This window comes from Sphaeramia orbicularis, chromosome 1 (genome assembly GCF_902148855.1).
Source record: "Sphaeramia orbicularis chromosome 1, fSphaOr1.1, whole genome shotgun sequence".
NCBI lineage: Eukaryota > Metazoa > Chordata > Actinopteri > Kurtiformes > Apogonidae > Sphaeramia > Sphaeramia orbicularis.
The window spans coordinates 16,505,673-16,525,907 of NC_043957.1; the positions used below are offsets into that span (position 1 = coordinate 16,505,673).

General features: G+C 39.0%; 3 protein-coding genes and 1 pseudogene across 3 annotated transcripts; 2 read left to right on the forward strand and 2 right to left on the reverse strand.

Annotated features, from left to right (window-relative positions):
* The first annotated feature begins 1,594 nt into the window (after positions 1-1,594).
* Positions 1,595-2,305, forward strand: LOC115411516 (histone H2B-like). The gene has a single exon (XM_030123730.1). The coding sequence runs from the start codon at positions 1,617-1,619 to the stop codon at positions 1,995-1,997; it is 381 nt and encodes a 126-aa protein (XP_029979590.1). The 5' UTR covers positions 1,595-1,616; the 3' UTR covers positions 1,998-2,305.
* A 612-nt stretch (positions 2,306-2,917) lies between these two features.
* Positions 2,918-4,894, forward strand: LOC115417479 (histone H3-like). The gene is made up of 2 exons (XM_030131424.1): positions 2,918-3,734; positions 4,553-4,894. The coding sequence occupies exons 1-2, from the start codon at positions 3,326-3,328 to the stop codon at positions 4,867-4,869; spliced, it is 726 nt and encodes a 241-aa protein (XP_029987284.1). The 5' UTR covers positions 2,918-3,325; the 3' UTR covers positions 4,870-4,894.
* A 374-nt stretch (positions 4,895-5,268) lies between these two features.
* LOC115410990 (histone H2A-like) lies at positions 5,269-6,162 on the reverse strand. Its single transcript, XM_030122914.1, has one exon. It carries the CDS (start codon positions 5,766-5,768, stop codon positions 5,328-5,330), a length of 441 nt encoding a protein of 146 aa, XP_029978774.1. The 5' UTR covers positions 5,769-6,162; the 3' UTR covers positions 5,269-5,327.
* Positions 6,163-18,066: 11,904 nt separating this feature from the next.
* LOC115410619 (histone H1-like) lies at positions 18,067-19,629 on the reverse strand (annotated as a pseudogene).
* Between the last annotated feature and the right edge of the window lie 606 nt (positions 19,630-20,235).

The following is a 20,235-nucleotide window of genomic DNA, read 5'->3' on the forward strand; positions in this document are numbered from 1 at the left end:
CTCCTTTCCAATCATTTAAATTGGAATGAATGAATGAATGAATAAATAAATAAATAAAATTTTTAAACAGATTGTGGAAACCTAAGGTGCTTCATGGTATGTGCTACATTAAATAAAAATGCAATGGACAGTTCAATTTAACATGTAAATGCAAATACAGATTTTTCTTACATGGGACTTTAACATATTCTTTAAGTTTATAACTCATCAAGGTGAATATTTCACACATGAATCCTCATCCAAATACTTGTAGCGTTTGTTTAATTTAACATGTAACATTTTTCCTCAGTAGCTATGAATATGTCTACATACGGAGGTGATGGGATATCACAGGTACTGTTTTTGCATTTCCTTACTAACAATGTATTTAATTTTGTTACTTTTGTTGCTAATAAAATATTATGAAATAAAGTTGTGGGCATTTGTCTTGTGGGCATTTGCCTGCGTACCCAATGGCACTTATGTTGGAATGTGAAAATTTACTTTCATTTTCCCATGTATGAAGAACATGTATCATTTGTTTCAATAAATTTGTAATAGAAATATGGATTTTATCACCAAGTTTTAATGCCTAGTTACTTTTCACCCACCCTGTACATCCTCCTGAGACACAGCGAAGCATATTTGTCCTCTGTAGGGGACAAAAGTTTCACAGTTAAAAAAAAAAAAAAAAAAGCTGTACAAAGGACATTCCATTAAAAAAAATAATAAATAAACAAGAAAATAATTTTAAAAATGTATCTGAAGAAAGTGTTGCATTATGCAATTTCCAAGCAAGACAATTATTCTTGAACAAATAGTACTGCTTCATGGACCTCCAGGCAGCAATAAAAAATAGTAAAAGAGGGGCTCTTTGGTAAAGGTCAATGCACAAAAAATACAAAAAACAAGGCACTTTCTTATAATTGTAAAATGCCACTATTAATTATGGTGTGTCTCAGTGGACCTCACTGAGCCCCAATTGGTATATGATCACAATAGACGACAACCTTTTTTTAAATTAATTATTTACCTCAGAGATTAAATGTGTTAAATGCTACATATTTAATGAGATGAACTGGAAGACAAATGACAGAACTGCTTGTTTTTTAAAAGTGATATTACACATATATATTGGTTTATGTCCATTTATCCAAATGATTTCTGAACGTTCCAGAATATAGACCCTGTAAAGTGAATGTATTGCAATGTGCAAGCAGTGTTTTGACGTAGATCTGGTAGCTCTGACAAATATTCCCTTGGAGTAAAACTCTATCATTAACCAGAAATGCACTCAGAGAGCGCAGATCAGCCCCCCCAGCGGAGGTAATAATAAAGTTCACATTTTAATCCAAGACTGTATCCGTGAAACTACAGCCAACCAGCATTTGGACTCAAGTTTTCTTTGTTAGAGACTCAGACTTGGCAAAGTTTCACTATGGATTTTTTTTTACGTGCAGATCTGTGTCAGAAGAGAACAGCTGTGATCTGAACTTGTCCTGAAAGCACAATGGAACCACCCACTGAGCCGGTCATCCAATCACAGCCGGGAGACAGTGCAGCATATTTGCGTGAAGCCTGTATAAATGCAGTGACTCCTAAAGATTTTATTACAGTGTCTTGTCGTATAGGGAAACATGCCTGAACCCGCTGCTGCAAAGTCCGCGCCCAAGAAGGGCTCCAAGAAAGCCGTGGCCAAGACCGCCGGCAAAGGAGGCAAGAAGAGGAGAAAGAGCAGGAAGGAGAGCTACGCCATCTACGTATACAAGGTCCTGAAACAGGTCCACCCCGACACCGGTATCTCCTCCAAGGCCATGAGCATCATGAACTCGTTCGTCAACGACATCTTCGAACGCATCGCCTCTGAGGCCTCCCGTCTGGCTCATTACAATAAGAGGTCCACCATCACCTCCAGGGAGATCCAGACCGGAGTGCGCCTCCTGCTGCCCGGTGAGCTGGCCAAACACGCCGTGTCCGAGGGCACAAAGGCGGTGACCAAGTACACCAGCTCAAAGTAAACTGTTGTGATCCTTACCATGACCTCAAAGGCTCTTTTAAGAGCCACCCACTCTGATCCAAAGACTAACTCGTGTTTGCTGTAGGTTTGTATGACTAACGAACCCAATTTATCACTGATTAATGGTTTAGCTAAATTTAATCAGTTAGCCAGTATTAACACGGATGATTAGTGACATGGCAATTATTTTAGCAGGACTACGGTTTAAACCTGTAGCTTAGATGTAGTTTACTATTAAACTGCAAAACGAGGCATTTTGAACCACTCATAAACTGGTTCACCACTGGAAGCCTTGTTCAGCTCACTGGGGTGAATCTACCGGTAACAGTGATTATTGCAGCCAAATGAATCCCTGCAAATGTCTGGTGTATAATAAGACTTAATAAAATAGTGTTGCATCTACTCAAATAGCCTAGCATGTATTGATTGTTAATCATTAAAAAGTGAGTACTTCAATCTATGAAATATTTTTTTTTTTAAATGAATTCTACACTATAGACTGGACAGAAGATATTTAATAATCCAAGGAGGCAGTAGGTATGATTACCTGGTTTTTCCTTTCAACTGGATATATTCTGATTGTGTCTGGTGTACTGGAAATATGTACTTATGTCACTCAAGTGTTTTTATGCATAAATACTCCTTCCATAGTAAATGGACTTAAACAGTTTCTCTATTTGGAGACAACTTCCCCACCCAAGTGATGGTTTTGATATCTTACTGAACGTAATTCTCAGCTGTGCACCTGTACACCACAGTTCAGTGATCTGAGGCCGAACTAAAGTGTACAGCTCTTTCTAAACTCATCCTGCTTGGTTACATTTTCTTGAAGCCTGAATCGTTGAGGTTCTCATATGTAGCAGTAATTCTCCTCTGCATAAGCTGAATGTAGATTAAAAAAAAAAAAAGATTCACAAGAACGTCTTACATTAATGTAGGATTTATTTAGTGTGTTTTTTTGTTGCTGCAGAACAGATCCAATCCTCACTTTAACTGTTGCTCTTGATAATATTAATTTTGTGTTAAATCCATTGATAATGTTTGAATGTGTTAATGACCGGCTCAGCTGAAGGAAGGACTGTTTCTGATTTTTAATTCATTTACTCATGAGGAAATTTATCAGAATCACAGACTCTGTTTTCTGGAACGCCCCCTTTCTAGGGACACCCGACAGGAATGTATCACTTCGAGGGGCGAAGCTTAACTCAGCGACCAATGAGTAACAAGAACTGACAAGAAGCGTCACCGTTCGAGCTGGGGCTACAGTTTAAAAATACGGTGTTTCCGGTTCTTTCTCTATTCACCTTTTTCCTCACAAAGAAACAAACCATGGCTAGAACCAAACAAACTGCCCGTAAATCCACCGGTGGCAAAGCCCCGAGGAAGCAGCTGGCCACCAAGGCTGCCCGGAAAAGCGCCCCGGCCACCGGCGGCGTGAAGAAGCCTCACCGTTACAGGCCCGGTACCGTGGCTCTCCGTGAGATCCGCCGCTACCAGAAATCCACCGAGCTGCTGATCCGCAAACTGCCCTTCCAGCGGCTGGTCCGAGAAATCGCTCAGGATTTCAAGACCGACCTGCGCTTCCAGAGCTCCGCCGTCATGGCTCTGCAGGAGGCCAGCGAGGCTTACCTGGTGGGGCTGTTCGAGGACACCAACCTGTGCGCCATCCACGCCAAGAGGGTCACCATCATGCCCAAAGACATCCAGCTGGCCAGACGCATCCGCGGAGAGAGAGCTTAGACTGTCTGCTCCTACAACACCACGGCTCTTTTCAGAGCCACCACATGTCCATTAAGGCACACTTCTACTAAACATTCACATCTGGAGGAAAATCTCTGTACATGACTTCATTTCATGCCGGTCCCTGTCGAGAGTTTTTTTTTCCTTCTACGTTTAGAAGCGTCTTTTTTTTTTTTCCTTTCGATTTCCACACTTGAGATGACAGTCCACATGTCAGCCGCCTTATGTTGGTTTGAACGTGTAAAATAACTACTGTATAAAAACATCACCTCAGCCTTATTTTCATTTGTTCTCTCATTAAAATCCTGACTTTGTATCTGAAATGAAGAGAAGCACTCTGGATCTTAACCTATTGAACACATTTTATATTAAGCACTAATATAATTCATACTAATTGAGTTACATGCGATTTTATTCATTTGTTTAAAACTCTTTGAATATTATGGCATTTCTAATTTATTAAAGTATGTTGTATTTTAACCAGCGATTACAACTAATGTCAGTGCCAACTATTAAATTATCTAAATAATCTTGGTGTTGGTTTACGCTCAATGAGAAAACGTTAACAGAAAATGTTTTATTTTATACATAATTAAGATTTAAAATGGGGAAAATGTTGCTTTTTCTTTTTGATTGGAGTGGTACTCTGTTTATGAACCTGCTCTTCTCAACTCGTGCTTACGGTGCCGCCAAAAAAGAAAAAAAAAACAAACAAAAAACTCCCGCCTCTCTCTGTCTTCAACCACGTTCTCATATGTTCTATAAAGTAGTGGTTCATCCGCTCATTCAGACATTGTGAAGTTGATAACTGAACAGTAACGATGAGTGGCAGAGGCAAGGGAGGCAAAGGACTCGGTAAAGGAGGCGCCAAGCGTCATCGCAAAGTTCTCCGTGATAACATCCAGGGCATCACCAAGCCCGCTATCCGCCGTCTGGCTCGCCGTGGTGGAGTCAAGCGTATCTCCGGTCTGATCTACGAGGAGACCCGCGGAGTGCTTAAGGTTTTTCTGGAGAACGTCATCCGTGATGCCGTCACCTACACCGAACACGCCAAGAGGAAGACTGTGACCGCCATGGACGTGGTTTATGCTCTGAAGAGGCAGGGCCGCACCCTGTACGGATTCGGAGGTTAAACTAACCGTCAACTTAAAAAAAAAACAATAAAAACCCAACGGTCCTTTTAAGGACCACCCACACTGACCCAAAGAGCTGGTGTTCCTTCAGTGTATGTAGTAAACTAAGAACAGTACAATAATGAACCATTCTGAATTTATGATTATCTCGTGGCGGTTTAACACATAAGGTGTTAGTGTGAACCTGCGATGAAAAACGTTTCTGGAGTTTTTTAAATATTCTTTATTGAAATTCAAAGGAAAACGAAGGAAGGAAGGAAAATGTCCCTATACTTAACACACTTGTTAACTTAACACACCCACAAATACCTTCACTTAAAAAAGTATACATGTAACTGATCTCAGAACAAGTGTTATACACTAACAGTAAGGGTGTAAAGATATGAGGAAATATTCTCTTAAACTGAATTGTGTGGCTCTGAAAAGAGCCTTTTGGGTCTAGTTGTGGTTCTCCAGCTTTACTTGGCCTTGCCGGCCTTCTCGGTCTTCTTGGGCAGCAGAACCGCCTGGATGTTGGGCAGAACTCCTCCCTGGGCGATGGTCACTCCTCCCAGCAGTTTGTTGAGCTCCTCGTCGTTGCGGACAGCCAGCTGCAGGTGACGGGGGATGATACGGGTCTTCTTGTTGTCACGGGCGGCGTTTCCTGCCAACTCCAGGATCTCAGCGGTCAGATACTCCAGCACAGCCGCCAAGTACACAGGGGCTCCGGCACCCACCCGCTGGGCATAGTTCCCTTTACGGAGCAGTCTGTGGACACGGCCCACGGGGAACTGGAGTCCAGCACGAGAGGAGCGGCTCTTAGCCTTAGCTCTGGCTTTTCCGCCGGTTTTGCTTTTTTTTTTTTTTAAATTCTTTATTGAAATTTCCAAAAGAATACAGGCACAGACATACGTCCCCATACTCAACACAGTTGATTAGCCACCCACAAATACGTTCACCTATAAAACTGCTCTTTATCTATATAAAAAAAAAAAAAAAAAAAAAAAAAAAAACATACATACATATACATGTTAACAAGGCACACATTCTTAAAACATGCATACATGTTTTTTTTTTTTCTTTCTGTCTTTTTTCCTTTTTTTTTTTCTTTCAATGTGAAGACTGACTTACAAGTCTATTATGTTCCATGGAAAGGAGTGCTGTTTGTCCAGGGTTCTTCTTCTGCGTAGTTCAGTCAATGTTTGTTTAATCACTGTTTTACTATCTATGAGATTCTGATTAATGACTGTTAAACATCTTGTTTTCCAGAGCTTGACTGTTACAATGTAGATGATTAACTGGAAGAGTCTATGTTTGTTTGTTGATGTTGTTTCCTCTAGAAGTCCGTACATGACTGAGCGATAGTTTATAGGGCAGCTCAGGCCAATGTTTTTAAAAAAAGTCCAAACAGCTTGCGCTCTATAGCAGTCAATAAGTACGTGTTCTTGAGTTTCGTCATTTCCACAGTTTATCATCGGACATTTTTTTGTTGTGACATAACAGCTCCAGGATACCAGAGCTCTAGCTGGAAGTCTACTTACAGAAATAAGCCAGCGGATATCTCTGTAATTCTCAGAAATAGATTTGTCCTTTATATTTTTAATGACAGTCTTCTTCTCGTTTTCCTTTACATGTTTGTAATCCACCAATCCACCATAGCTAAAATCGCTTATACATTTATAGATCCCTCTAGAAGTCCCCTTAACCCAGTCGATATTTAAATGTTTATACTTTTCTTTTATGTCACCATATATGATTTTGTAATAAGGTCCTTTCCTTGCCCTGCCTTTTTTTTTCTCCCAGGTGGACAGGTCATAGATCCATGTTGACTTCCGTGACATACTCATTGAGACATTCTTAATAAAGGCAATATTTAATTTGAGACCGAGATCTATTGCACCGAGTCCACCGAGTTCTTTATTTTTAAACAATAGTATTCTTTTAGTGACCTCTCTGGTGGTTCCCCAGATCAGATTTACACACTGTTTGTTCAACCGCGTTATCATTTTGTCAGTTGGAGGAAAAATGTTAGCTAAAAAGAGGAGTTTGGAAAGGATATGAGTTTTCACAATGTTGATTCTACTTTTATAATTTGTATTCTTGTTCTGCCATCTGTTAACTTCTTCCTTAGTCAAGGTGAATTTTTGTTCCCAATTTCTTTCCCCACAGTTGTTATTTCCAAATGAGATTCCGAGGATTTTAATTTCATCTTTAGTTTGAATATTTAGGTTGGGTTTATCTATTGCATCTCCGATCCAAACTCCCTCTGTTTTACTATGGTTTAGGACAGCTCCTGAAGCCATTTCATACATATTAAGATGATTAGTTAGAACATCCATCTCCACCTGGTTTTTAATTACGACAGTGATGTCATCTGCATAAGCTATTGATTTGACTAAACAGGATTGGCCGAGAGGTATGCCTGTTATTTTTATGTCTGAATTAATTGATTTTATTAATGGGCTGATTGCTAAAACATAAAGAGCAGAGCTGAGAGGACATCCCTGCTTCACCCCTCTCTCCACCTGGAAAGATTTTGTTAAAACACCATTGACGTTTATCTTTACGGATGACTTCATATATAAACATTTAACCATGTCGATAAAACTTTTAGGAAGACCATATGCCTCCATTGCAGCCCAAAGATAGTCACGTGAAATATAATCGAAAGCCTTCTTTTGGTCTAAACCGACAATAAAGAAATCCTTTTGGCCTGAATATGACAGTTCTCTTAATGTGCTCAAATTGTCCCACATATATCGACCTTTGACTGCGCAGGTCTGTTCTTTTACGATAATTTTTTCTAAAACACTACTTAACCGATTATTGATAATTTTTGCCAGAATCTTATAGTCGGTGTTCATTAATGTTAAGTGCCTATAATTATCGATGCATGAACGGTCACCTTTTTTGTACAGCAAGTTTAAAACTCCTTCATAAAATGAATCTGCCATGACCCCTTTATTTAAACCTTCGTTTAACATAGAGGTAAGTAGATGTAAAACTTCTTCTATATTTAGCTGATAAAACTCTGTGGGGAGTCCATCAGGTCCAGGACTTTTACCTACATTTAACTGGTGAATGGCCTGAACCACTTCTTCTCTTTTAATTTCTCCTTTTAGGGAGTCACAATTTATTGGAGTAGAGTCTCGAATGGAGTCTAAAAGAGTTTTCGTACAACTCCTATCTATGTCGTTTTTTTTATACGAGTTCACACAGTGTTCTCTAATAGTTTCTCTAATATCTTTGTCAGTATTTGATGTTTGACCATCCGGTTTCTTTATTGATTGTATAGTTTTACTCTGAATTTGTTTTTGTGCAGAGGTGATAATATGTGATACGTTTCCTTTTTCATTTATCTCAGTATCTTTACAAATATTAAATGACATTTCGCTATTCAACTTATCTATTAGGACCTTTAGGTCACCCATAAGATCTTCTTCAATGTTAGTTCTGTGTTCTTTCTGTTTTAAAGTGATATATTGTTTGACCATGATGTTATATTCCAAATTTTTTCTTTTATTTAGTTCTCTACATTTGAATTTAAAGAAATCCTTGACTCTATGTTTTAATGTTTCCCATAATTTGGTATACGAGTTTGTGATACATTGTAATTGTATCACCTTTCGGATTTCATGTTTTAATTCTGTTAGCAATTCTTTATTTTTTAGACATTGTGTATTAAGTTTCCAGTACCCTCTATGGGCGGGTTCACTAGAAGACAAGGTTGTTTTAACTAATAAGTGGTCAGAAAAATCATTCAATATTGTTGAATACTGTATCACTTTAAAGTGAGAAGATACGTAGATCCTATCAATGCGGGTTTTAGATTTGGAATCAAATCTAGTGAATTCCAGCCCAAAGGGATTAATTGATCGGCAGGTGTCGATCAGTTTGGCTTCTTCATTAATAAGTTTTAGATGTTTACCTTCTGTTGTAAGGCGAAATGGTGCAGTGCTACAGCGATCGTTTTCTTCTGTGACTGTATTAAAATCTCCACTTAAGATGACTTTATATCCTACCATCAGCAATTCTCTGAGCCTTTTGAATAATTTTGTTTTTTTTCGTGCTTCAGGAGCTGTATAGACGTTAATTATTCTATATTTGTCACCTTGGTACAAACAATCAATCATTAAAAGTCTACCAGGTATTATGTCCCTTCTTCTAATGATGACAATATCATGAGTTCTGAAGAAAATCCCAACCCCATCAGCCTTATCTTCCCCAATTGATATTATACATTTACCCTTAGTCCACATATTACACACTTTATCAACATCATCACTTGTAGTGAGCCTTAGCTCTTGAATACACGCAATGTCTATGTCAGAGTTCAACAAATATCCAATCTTCTGTATTCTGTTTTCAGTGGATTTAACACCTCTAACATTCAGAGTGGCCACTTTGAGGAGCCCCATTAAGGAGGGGAGAGTTGAGGAGAGGGCTTATCATTATACCGTTTCCCCTCCCGTGGAGGAGAGGAGCGGGATCGTCTTTTCCTTTTAACTACTTCAAAGGGGATCTCTAACTCACATGAGCTTGGAACAGGAAACTCTGGGGTGGGTGAAAAGGAGCCGGACCCCGAGTTCTTACGTGATGGTAAATTCTCCTCATAAGGAGGAGAGATGGGGGTGCTTGTGGCCCGCTGACCTGGTGTAATCCTATCTGTATTAGATGCTGAGCTTTGACTCTCACTTATGCTTTCAAAATGAGTGATGTCATCACTACTTTCAGAAGTCGTACTGTTACTATCTATGCTTAAATTACTCTCACCTGTCTGATTAAAGGGATCACTGTTGGGGGGGTGAGATGAAGTGTGATGGTCTGCCGATGGCCCGGGGGGTGGGTGCTGATCCGCAGAGATGGAAGTTGGTGTGCACTGATGCTCATCAGGACTGGAGCCGGGCGAAGGCTGCTGGACCGCAGGCTTTGTAATGGAGGGCTGCTGTACCACGGATCTGGAGCTGGACGGACGGGGCTGGATCTCTGGCTTGGAGCCGGACGAACGGGGGTGGATCTCCGGCTTCGACGGACGCTGTTGGTCGGCTGATCTGATACCAGGCGGCGGCTGATGGATTCTGTGCCCGGGGATGGAATGGTGCCGTTGTTCCTTAGGTCTGGTGCCGGACGTATGCTGATGGTCGGAGAAACCCTTAGCTCTTGGATCTATCTGCTGCTGAATGGTCGCGGAGCTGGAAGGTTGACGTTGGAGGACTGGATTTTGTTGGGACCGTGTTTTGTTTGCATATGAGTCTGGACAGGTGAAAAAGGTGTGCCCGTCCACACCACACAAACTACACCGGCCCTCTGAGCTGCAGTCTTTGGCTTTGTGTCCCAGGTGGCCACACCTCCAGCATTTCACTTGAGTGCAGTCTTTCACCTGGTGGTCAGTTGATTGGCATATGAAGCAGGTGTTTGATTGTCCTGGGTAAATGATTCTGCCATTATACGGGCCCAAAGAAATTGAATTTGGGATCTGGATAAAATGTCCGTTAGCATTTTTGTGGAGCCGTACTTTATATTTTCGGACTCCGTACCAGATCCCAAGCTTATCTACAGGTTTCACTGTGTGTAAAATGTCACAGAATCTTCTTAAATACAAATCAATGTCCTCATCTGGAACTCGTCCTGTCCAGAACTTAACAACCACAGATATAACATCAGTTTGGACAGAGGATTCGACAGACCAGTCTCTCCATTTAGGATCATTACTTTTTGAAGCTTGTACTTCCAAGAAGCGCCTCAGCGGAGCTTCGTGGAAAAAGCATAGCTCAAAGTCTTTTTTGTTGGGAAGTGCGATGAGAGAATAAACGTCTTTCACATCAATCCAACATGAGTCAAGTAATAGAACCTCACCGACATAGTCTCTGTTTGGTGGTTCTTCATTCCCGTTGTAAGTGAGGCGAACCCAATTTTGCCCAAACTTGGAGGCATATGGTGTTCGACCATTTGAGGCCATTTGGTTTATACCCCGGAGGGTTCAGTGACGGATAAGGACAAGGAACGACTGAGTGTAACATGAGGGTCAAGGTTTGCCTCCCTTGCCTCTGCCACTCATTTTTACTGTTTGATTACCAACTTCACAATCTTCACAATCAAAATCCGCCGGTTTTGCCACGACCACTCATTGTCAATCTTGTTCTGGTAAATATACTCGAAACTGATAACGAGAATGAGGCTGCTCCTGTCTTATATCGGTGCCATAGGGTGTTTTACTGTCCACCAATCACGTACAGACTAATTCCACCACTCTTCATCCAAACATGACACATTGTTGCCCCCTAGTGTGTAGTTGAGTTTCACCGTGTACATTATTTTACTTGCTTTTTATCACATCGATTCTATTCTATTTTATTCCACTTTTATTCTACGTTTTATAGAGTTTTATTATTTTGTTGACTGTAGTTTTCTTCGTTTTTTGTTTTTTAAAGATAAAGACCTTATTCAATAAAAAAATGTACATTGTATGACAAAACATATACTAATGCACAGGTGTCAAACATGCGGCCCGGGGGCCAAATCCAGCCCGCCAAAGGGTCCAGTCCGGCCCTTGGGATGAATTTGTGAAATGCAAAAAATACACAAAGTTATTAACAATCCTTTTAGTTCAGGTTCCACATTCAGACCAATTCAATCTCAAGTTGACAGGACCAGTAAAATACGATCATAATAACATATAAATAATGACAATTCCAAATTTTTCTCCTTCTAAATGTAAATATTTTCATGTATTTCCACTAAAACAAAGCATAATTTTGAAAAAAAAAAAAGAAAAAAGAAAAAAGTGAGTTACCTGAACAGATATGAACAACCTGAAATGTCTTAGGAGAAATTAGTACGATTTTAATAATATTCCACCTGTTACTAAATGTTTTGTGTATTTGTAGATCCATTGTGATCTGTAAGTTATAATGTACATGTGTAAATGATAAACTGAGGCAGAATACTGTTAAAAGGACACTTAATTTTTCAGTTTGTTCATGTTATTCACATTGTTTGAAAGGATAGTTTGTGGATGTAAACCTTTTCATAGTGTAAATTTACTTTTTTCACCCTAAAACGTAGAGAAAAGTTTGGAGTTGACGTTATTTATGTATTATTATGTTATTATTTTACTGGTTCAGCCCACTGTAGATCAGATTTAGCTGAATGTGGCCCCTGAACTAAAATGAGTTTGACACCCCTGTACTAATGAATCCACCCCACACATATACATATACTTACTAACCACACAAATACACTCATCCACATAAATATACATGCACATGCCCATATTCACCAGAACTATATATAGGATTATTAAGACTGCCAGTACAAACATTGGTGATTTCTGTTTCGTTTCTGGAGATCTACAAGCGTCAGTGCATATGCATAGTGATCTCCATCATCAAAGACTCCCATTAGAGGTACAGAAACATCAGCTGACACACACACACACACACACACACACACACACACACACTATCAACCCTCTCCATGAGAACTGCTACCCCTTTTGGTGTGAATAGTGGGACATTTTGTAAATTATAATCACTTTTTTGTTTTTTCTATTTATCTTTTTAATGCTCACTTGTCTTTTTTACTGAACTGTTTGCACTGTCAGGTACTAGTGAAAAACAATATTTCATTTCAACCTGCATATCTCTCTCTCTCTCTCTCTCTCTCTCTCTCTATATATATATATATATATATATATATATATATATATATATATATATAGTTACTGTTTAGTAAATTCTTCAAAATAAGCACATTTTTCTTTTATTACTGCTTTGCACATTCTTGGTATTCTCTTGATGAGCTTCATGAGGTCGTCACCTAAAATATTTTCCAACAGTCTTCAAGGAGTTCCCAGTGATGCTGAACACTTGTTGGCCATCTGTCCATTTCATGTCATTTAAATGAGAAAGTGAGTCCAAACTTTTGGCTGGTAGTATATATATATATATATATATATATATATATATATATATATATATATATATATATATATATATATATATATATATATATATATATATATATATATATATATCAGGGCCAGATTAACACTTCATTGTACCCTGGGCAACAATATTCAAGGGCCCCATCATCACAACCCCAGGATCCCTATAATCTGGCAAAATACAGAATAAATTCCAGGAATATTTGTAAATATACCCCATACTTCAATATCTAACTATCATCAAATGCATTCTGATGTACAAATGTGTAAATGCTCGTAGAACTACAAGTGCACCACTATAGCCTCTTGTCAAGGCCACTCACTTGCATATGATGATATGAAAACAAAACACATTAGCATCAGTATAATCTAAAATTGATCCACTACATTAGAAAGAGAGGGAAGAGTCCTCCATTTTCACAAAAAAGAAATAAGAAACCATTTCCAAAGTATCCAGTATATATTTAAGAACACTTTTTGCCAACACAAATGTATTGAATTGTCAGAAAAAGCCCACAGACAAAACACAAACATAATCTGATTCACTCAGATATGAATTTTAACTCTTTCTCCGCCAGAGCATTTTCCAGTGAGTTGGTAGCCAGCGCCAGCCTTTTTGGTCATTTTCACTAATCTTTGGAGGCTCACTGAAAATGTTGTGTTAGGAGTATGTGAACACTGAATACATCAAAAGAAAGAACAGAACTCCAACTTTTAAACACAAAAAATGATTTTATTCTATCTTCATTCGTTCGTGAGATATGAATATTTGAATATTGGTCATTTTCAGGAAAAAAATGAATTTAGAGCAAAAAACTGAGAAATTGAATTTTTTCGAAGACATTGATTTTCAAGATAAAACTGATTTCCTATTTACATTTTTGACTCTTTCTTCTTTACCAACAGTAACACTGTATTCAAAATCACAAAATAAAATAATTATAACAACAAGAATAATAACAAACAGCTCTAAGATATCCCATCATTCCACAAAATGTTAGTGGAATCTACACCAAACTTTAGACCAGTTTAGTTCCTTCTAAACTTTACACTTTGACATACATCAGTTATAAGTAACAACATATTAGTTTAGCTTTTTGATATAAACACTTCAATATTCCTCATTTTCAAGAAAAAAAGAAACAAATTCACCAAATACTGTAGATTTCTGGCCTTTGCTTGGCTGCACCACATCCTCCTGTTGGACCACCTGCTATGTTTGATCTGTACATAATTATATGGACATGTAGTTATTTATCTTTGCATGAATATATGTATTTATTTATTTATTTCATACAAAAGCTAAATCAAACAGTGTCTTACCTCTGTCCCCACTGACATTATGGAGCTGAACCACATCTGTGTCCTCAGTCTGAATCTGAACTCACTCTGTCTAACAGATGAACACTAGCTGTCCTTTATCTTGTCCCACGTCTGGTTGTCTGTCTTCTCCTTGAATGTCCCCTAGAAATGTCTCTTCTCTCTTCCTCCTGTCTGTCATTACCTCCGCCAAGGAGGTTATGTTTTTGCCAGGGTTTGTTTGTTTGTCCGTTTGTCTGTTTGTTTGTCTGTTTGTTTGTCTGTCCGTTAGTGTGCAACATAACTCAAAAAGTTATGGACAAATTTGGATGAAATTTTCAGGGTTTGTCGGAAATGGGATAAGGAAGAAATGATTAAATTTTGGTGGTGATCGGGGGTGGGGGGGCCCACGGGGGGCGCCACTGATCAGCCTTGGCGGAGGTCTGCGCTCTCCGAGTGCTTCTAGTTACCTCCGCCAAGGAGGTTATGTTTTTGCCAGGGTTTGTTTGTTTGTTTGTTTGTTTGTCTGTCCGTTAGTGTGCAACATAACTCAAAAAGTTATGGACAGATTTTGATGAAATTTTCAGGGTTTGTTGGAAATGGGATAAGGAAGAAATTATTAAATTTTGGTGGTGATCGGGGGTGGGGGGGCCCACGGGGGGGGGGGGGGGGGCAGACCAGAAAATTTCATCAAAATCTGTCCATAACTTTTTGAGTTATGTTGCACACTAACAGACAAACAAACAAACAAACAGACAAACAAACAAACAAACCCTGGCAAAAACATAACCTCCTTGGCGTGGGGGGGCCACTGATCAGCCTTGGCGGAGGTCTGCGCTATATATATATATATATATATATATATATATATATATATATATATATATATATATATATATATATATATTTATATGTGTGTGTGTGTGTGTGTGTGTGTGTGTGTGTGTATACTTCTCCTTCCACTGTGGTCTGAGACCGAGTCAAGACTGGATCTTTGAAGGGTCAAGTCCGAGACAAGACCAACAAAGCAGAAAATGGTCTTGAGACTGGATTTGAGTCTGACATCACACTCCAGTACTACAATACTACAGTACAGGGCTGTATGGTGGAAGGTAAACATTTATGAGACTCTGGCTGATATTGAACCACAGCATAGACAAAAATCTCTGCCTCTCAGGTTGTTTCCATCCATTGTTGGTGTCCGGTGCACTCTGGACTGGATTGTATTGTGTACAGTTGGTTTGAAATGTTTTGTGTTCAGTTTTGAGTGGTTGTTCACTTGTTGACAACTGTGCTATATTTGTGTTCAACGTTTACCTCCTGTGTTCACCATTTAATAGTGTGTGTTTTAGAGGGTGAAAATGTGTGTAGAATTGTGCAAAAAGTCTGCCACAGATGTGAAAATTCTGCGTAAGTATGAGGATCAGCTTAAGGTGGTGCCAAAAGACTGAATGATTTGATTAATGAGTCTGTGCTACTGAGTTATTGAGTCAGAGAATGGGGTTAAGTGTTTTAGCCATTCAGAAAAACTGTAATATTAAACTACTGTGTTTTAACGTCTAGTGTAAGAAGTTGGTCTGTCAGATCAAGTGGTTGTCTTTTAAAAGATCCTTTGAGTTCATGTTAGGTACTGTTTGGTACTGGTACCATTTTAAATAAAGAAATATTACAACCATGATACATTCACCAAAACATAATCTAGTGCTGAGGAAAAGAAGATCAAGTGGATTCAACAATGCAGTGTTCTACAATTTCACAGTTTGGGATCAATAAAATCTATCTATCTATCTATCTATCTATCTATCTATCTATCTATCTATCTATCTATCTATCTATCTATCTATCTATCTATCTATCTATCTATCTATCTATCTATCTATCTATCTATCTATCTATCTATCTATCTATCTATCTAGTGTGTGTGTGCGCGTGTGTGTGTTAGAAACAGCTGTGTAAAGGTAAATTTGTCAATGTAAATGTTTGACTTAAAGCTTTATTTGAAGATGGTATTTATTAGCCTCATGTGTTGTATGTTGTTTAAAACAATGCAATGAAAAAGCAATAGCGTTGAAACAAAACAAAAAAAAAAGAAAGAAAGAAAGAAATCTGTATTTATAGAGCAGGTTAATCTATTGTCTTTATTTATGGATTCAAACCAAAATCATTTCCTGATATAAAAAGTTAAATACCTCTTGATCTACTAATCCTATCAATACATATAAATAATTGGTGTAAAATACAGTTTATCATTGTCATTTATTATTATTATTATTATTATTATTATTATGGAGGGCACATGATTATGATGATTGGCCTGAAAGTACTGGAACTATTGTAGAAACCCCTAATTTTTTTTTTTTTTTTCTTTACATTAAACCGTTCATTTCCTCTGCATGTAAATAGTGTAAAATACAATTTGTCATCTTTTCATGGTCATCACATATGACCCATTTGGATGTTCAGAGACTCCGTAGTGAACGTGGAAACACCGTCATCTTCTACAACATTGATTCACCAGTAAAACCCATGGAGCTGGATCAGTGACAGTGGATGGAGACACTTGTTTTATGTTCAGTTAATGACAGATTTTCTTCCTCCATTTTCTCTGTTTTTGATATAATAACCTTCAACTTAAATTAGAGCTTTTATGGACATCAGTCATGATCAGTAAATTAAATTTAAGAAAATACCTGATTTTCACTCAAGAATGCAAAATACTGAGCATAATACTAGAATAAACAGTGATAAATCACTTAAGAAAAGTTAAAAGTAGAGATAAAAATCATTTAGGGACAGGCACAAAAGTAGCACTGGGTCTTTATGGGTTGAAATCTGCTGCCATCTAACGCTCCCTCTGTCTGTCAGGGGGACTCGGGGGGGCCCTTGGTCTGCCAGGAGCCGTCAGGTCGCTGGTTCCTGGCCAGGGTCGTGAGCTGGGGTCACGGCTGTGGACGTCCAGACTACTACGGGGTCTACACTCGCATCACCAGGCTGACAAACTGGATCAAGCAGGTCATCGATGGCTCCTGACTCACCAGAGACATTCAGCTTTCACATCCCTCGCATGGATCTGACAAATAAAAACATTTACCTCGTGTCTTTTTAGAGCCTTATTTACATGACATTTATTCAGACTCTGAGAATGCAACAGTCATTACATGAACATTTTTCTGTCCATGTATCATACTTACCAATAATGAACTAATACATAAATAGGACTGCATTTCTTAGTTTTTGTTTTTTTGCAGTGTTTGTGCAGTTTGTCCATCAAAACTAGGTACCATGGATGCACAGTCGCTATATTTATTCATCATCTAATTACCAAATACACTTCATAGTAATGCATTATGAAATTATGGATTTACATATCTGAACAAATAAACAATATTCTAAATGAAGATTTTGTACAACAAATAATCAAATTCTCTCTTACAGGCATAATTAGGGAGAGTGAGAGATACTTGGACACATTTATGAATAAATATGATGACTACTCCATCAACTATATGTATTTTAATGATCAAAATGCACAAAAAAAAAAAAAAAAAAAAAAATGTCCTCTGTCGATTACATCATTGGCCATTATTATATTAGTTGTTGAAAAAACACCTGATGGGATGGCACAAGATACAGGATAATAAACTTAAAAACTGAATTTTGTGGCTCCAGTATGTTTATTTGACATGTGTAATGGTAGATAAGATTATTATATTAATGTTTTATTCAAATTAAAAACATATGCTGCATTGTAATATATGAGTTGTTTGGATTCTCTGACAGTATAAGCAGTTCCAGTTTAGAAATAAGCACCTGCAGTGTTGCATTATGGGTAAAGACCATTTGTTTGATTAATTCTAAGTTGCTGTTATTTTGAAATCATAAGCCTGATGACGGTTGGTCGGAGCTGGTGTTGCGCCAAAAGCTGGTATTTCCTGTCATCAGTTCTGTCTTCTTTTACGTCCTCAGATTGAAAATGAATACCTGTGGTTTTTTTAATTTGTTTTTTTTTTTTTTTTCTCAGTTTATTGAGTTGAGTAATTGTTTTCCCAGTTGGAGGAAATATGTTTAACAAAAAGACAAAGTTTTTTTACGATGTTAATTCTAGCTTTATAATTCACATTCTTGTTTCCAACCAAACCAAAATAAAACCTAAACAGCTGAAACTCTGTATCTCCCATAAACCCAGTGATGCTGGAGCACATTTATCTGTGAAATGAGATCAGATTTACAGGTGTTAGTCTCTTACGTGGGTCTGGATTTGAGAAAATGCAGTGAAACTAGAGAACAAACCTGTTGTACATGAATATAAAAGTAGAACACAATTAAAGTGCATTCATAAAGTCACTGTTCTGTCACGTTAGAGGCAACTTTAACGTGAACATCTTCAACTTAACTGAATTCATCATGGTTTTAAACAAGAGTCCAAATGCTAAATACGCAGGAGCTTGAATAAAGAATAAAAGACCAGACTTTCCACCCCTTCATTGTGCGTCTGTGGGTGAAAGCAGACACTAATGACAGCTGTCAATCATAGTCAGTCTTCCTACTTGTCTGAAAACACCTGTGATCTGCCAGTTGAGTCCACTGAAGTGGGTTCAGGTGTTCCTCAGACCACATGAATCCTGGCTTTAGTCTGAACTTCCACTGGTTTTCAGTCAGATGTCAACTCCTAGAACACAGCAGTTATTTCTAGTGCCAGTGAACATGCAGAGGACATGGCTTTGGCTCTTTAGTGGACTTGGTGGGTGGCTCTTAAAAGAGCCTTTGGTTAATGTCAATCATTTGTGATGACACTTCATTTCTTTGCTGCCGTCTTCTTGGCTGCTGCCTTCTTAGCTGCTGGCTTCTTGGGTGCCTGCTTCCTGGCCACCGGTTTGGGCTTGGCCGCCTTCTGTGCAGGGGCTTTCTTGGCTGCAGGGGGCTTCACTGCCTTGGCCTTAGGGGCTTTGGTGTTCTTCCTGGGAGATGCGGACTTCTTGGCCTGTTTCTGCTTCTTCGGGGTGGTGGAGGTCTTCTTCTCTCCCTTGGCTGCCTTTGGCTTCTTTGCTGCTGGGGGTTTCTTTGAAGGGTTCTTCTTCTTCTTCTTGGCTGCAGGTGCGGACTTCTTTGGCGGACTTCTTGGCACCGGTGTCAGCCTTCTTACTCAGTTTGAAGGAGCCGGACGCCCCGGTTCCCTTGGTGTGAACCAGGGTCCCGTTTTCCAACAACTTCTTGATGGCGATCTTGATCCGGGCTCTGTTCTTGTCCACATCGTACCCACCGGCGGCCAGCATCTTTTCAGGGCGGCCAAGGACAGGCCGGTCCGCTGGTTGGAGGCAGCCACAGCTTTAACTATGCGTGCACTGACGCTTTCTCCGCCTGTCCCCGGCTTGGAGACCCTTTCTGGGGCTTGGTCTTCACCTTGGCGGCCTTGGGCTTGGTCGGGGCCGGGGCCACGTCCGCTGGAGCTGGAGCAACTTCTGCCATAGTTTTGTATCTGTCAAACTTCGACTGAACAGGTTTCCTGAGTACAGGGTGTCCTTAAACACACCATGAGAACCGTGGAGAGTCAACCAGCCAGTGCTTCCTTATTCTAGTGTGAATCGTGAACTACTTGTGTTTTCTCTCTACCGATAAAAGCCTTTAAAACACATATGGGAGAAGTTCTGGAGGGTGACAGTGAATGGAGCCGATAGCGGACCTTTTCGTCTTGGTTTTGGACTTTCTTTTTCCTCTGAGGGTCTTTTTATTTAGTTTTAAGAGCCTCCAAATGTCACATATCCACCGTTGTCGCCTGCACCCATCGGCAGAATTTCCCACTTTTTTCTCTTCTAAAATGCTTTTAAATGTGTCGGAGATCCACAAAACACCTTCTCCCAGTTAAACAACATGTTCTTTTAGGAGAATAAATACAAAACAACATTTATTTTTCTTTTACTTTGACATAAAATGAAACTTTTCTGGCAGCATCAAACACACTTGTTGCTGGAGTGTCATGGGGTAGGGCAGCCATGCTTATGAACACATCTGTTTGTTTTAATGATTACATTACTTAATGTTTTGAAGAGAAAAGTCGATTTTTCATAGTTTTGTGCCAAAATTGACAAAGGGGATCAAATGCTTCATGGATTCATTCTGACTGATCTTTTAGTTTCACACAAAGA

Bases quoted from the DNA above. Each gene is read 5' to 3' on its own strand.
- LOC115417479 (XM_030131424.1), top strand. From the start codon at position 3,326: ATGGCTAGAACCAAACAAACTGCCCGTAAATCCACCGGTGGCAAAGCC. The intron at 3,735-4,552 runs AGACTGTCTGCT...ATAACTGAACAG, and splicing joins CATCCGCGGAGAGAGAGCTT to TAACGATGAGTGGCAGAGGC.
- LOC115411516 (XM_030123730.1), top strand. From the start codon at position 1,617: ATGCCTGAACCCGCTGCTGCAAAGTCCGCGCCCAAGAAGGGCTCCAAG.
- LOC115410990 (XM_030122914.1), bottom strand. From the start codon at position 5,768: ATGGGGACGTATGTCTGTGCCTGTATTCTTTTGGAAATTTCAATAAAG.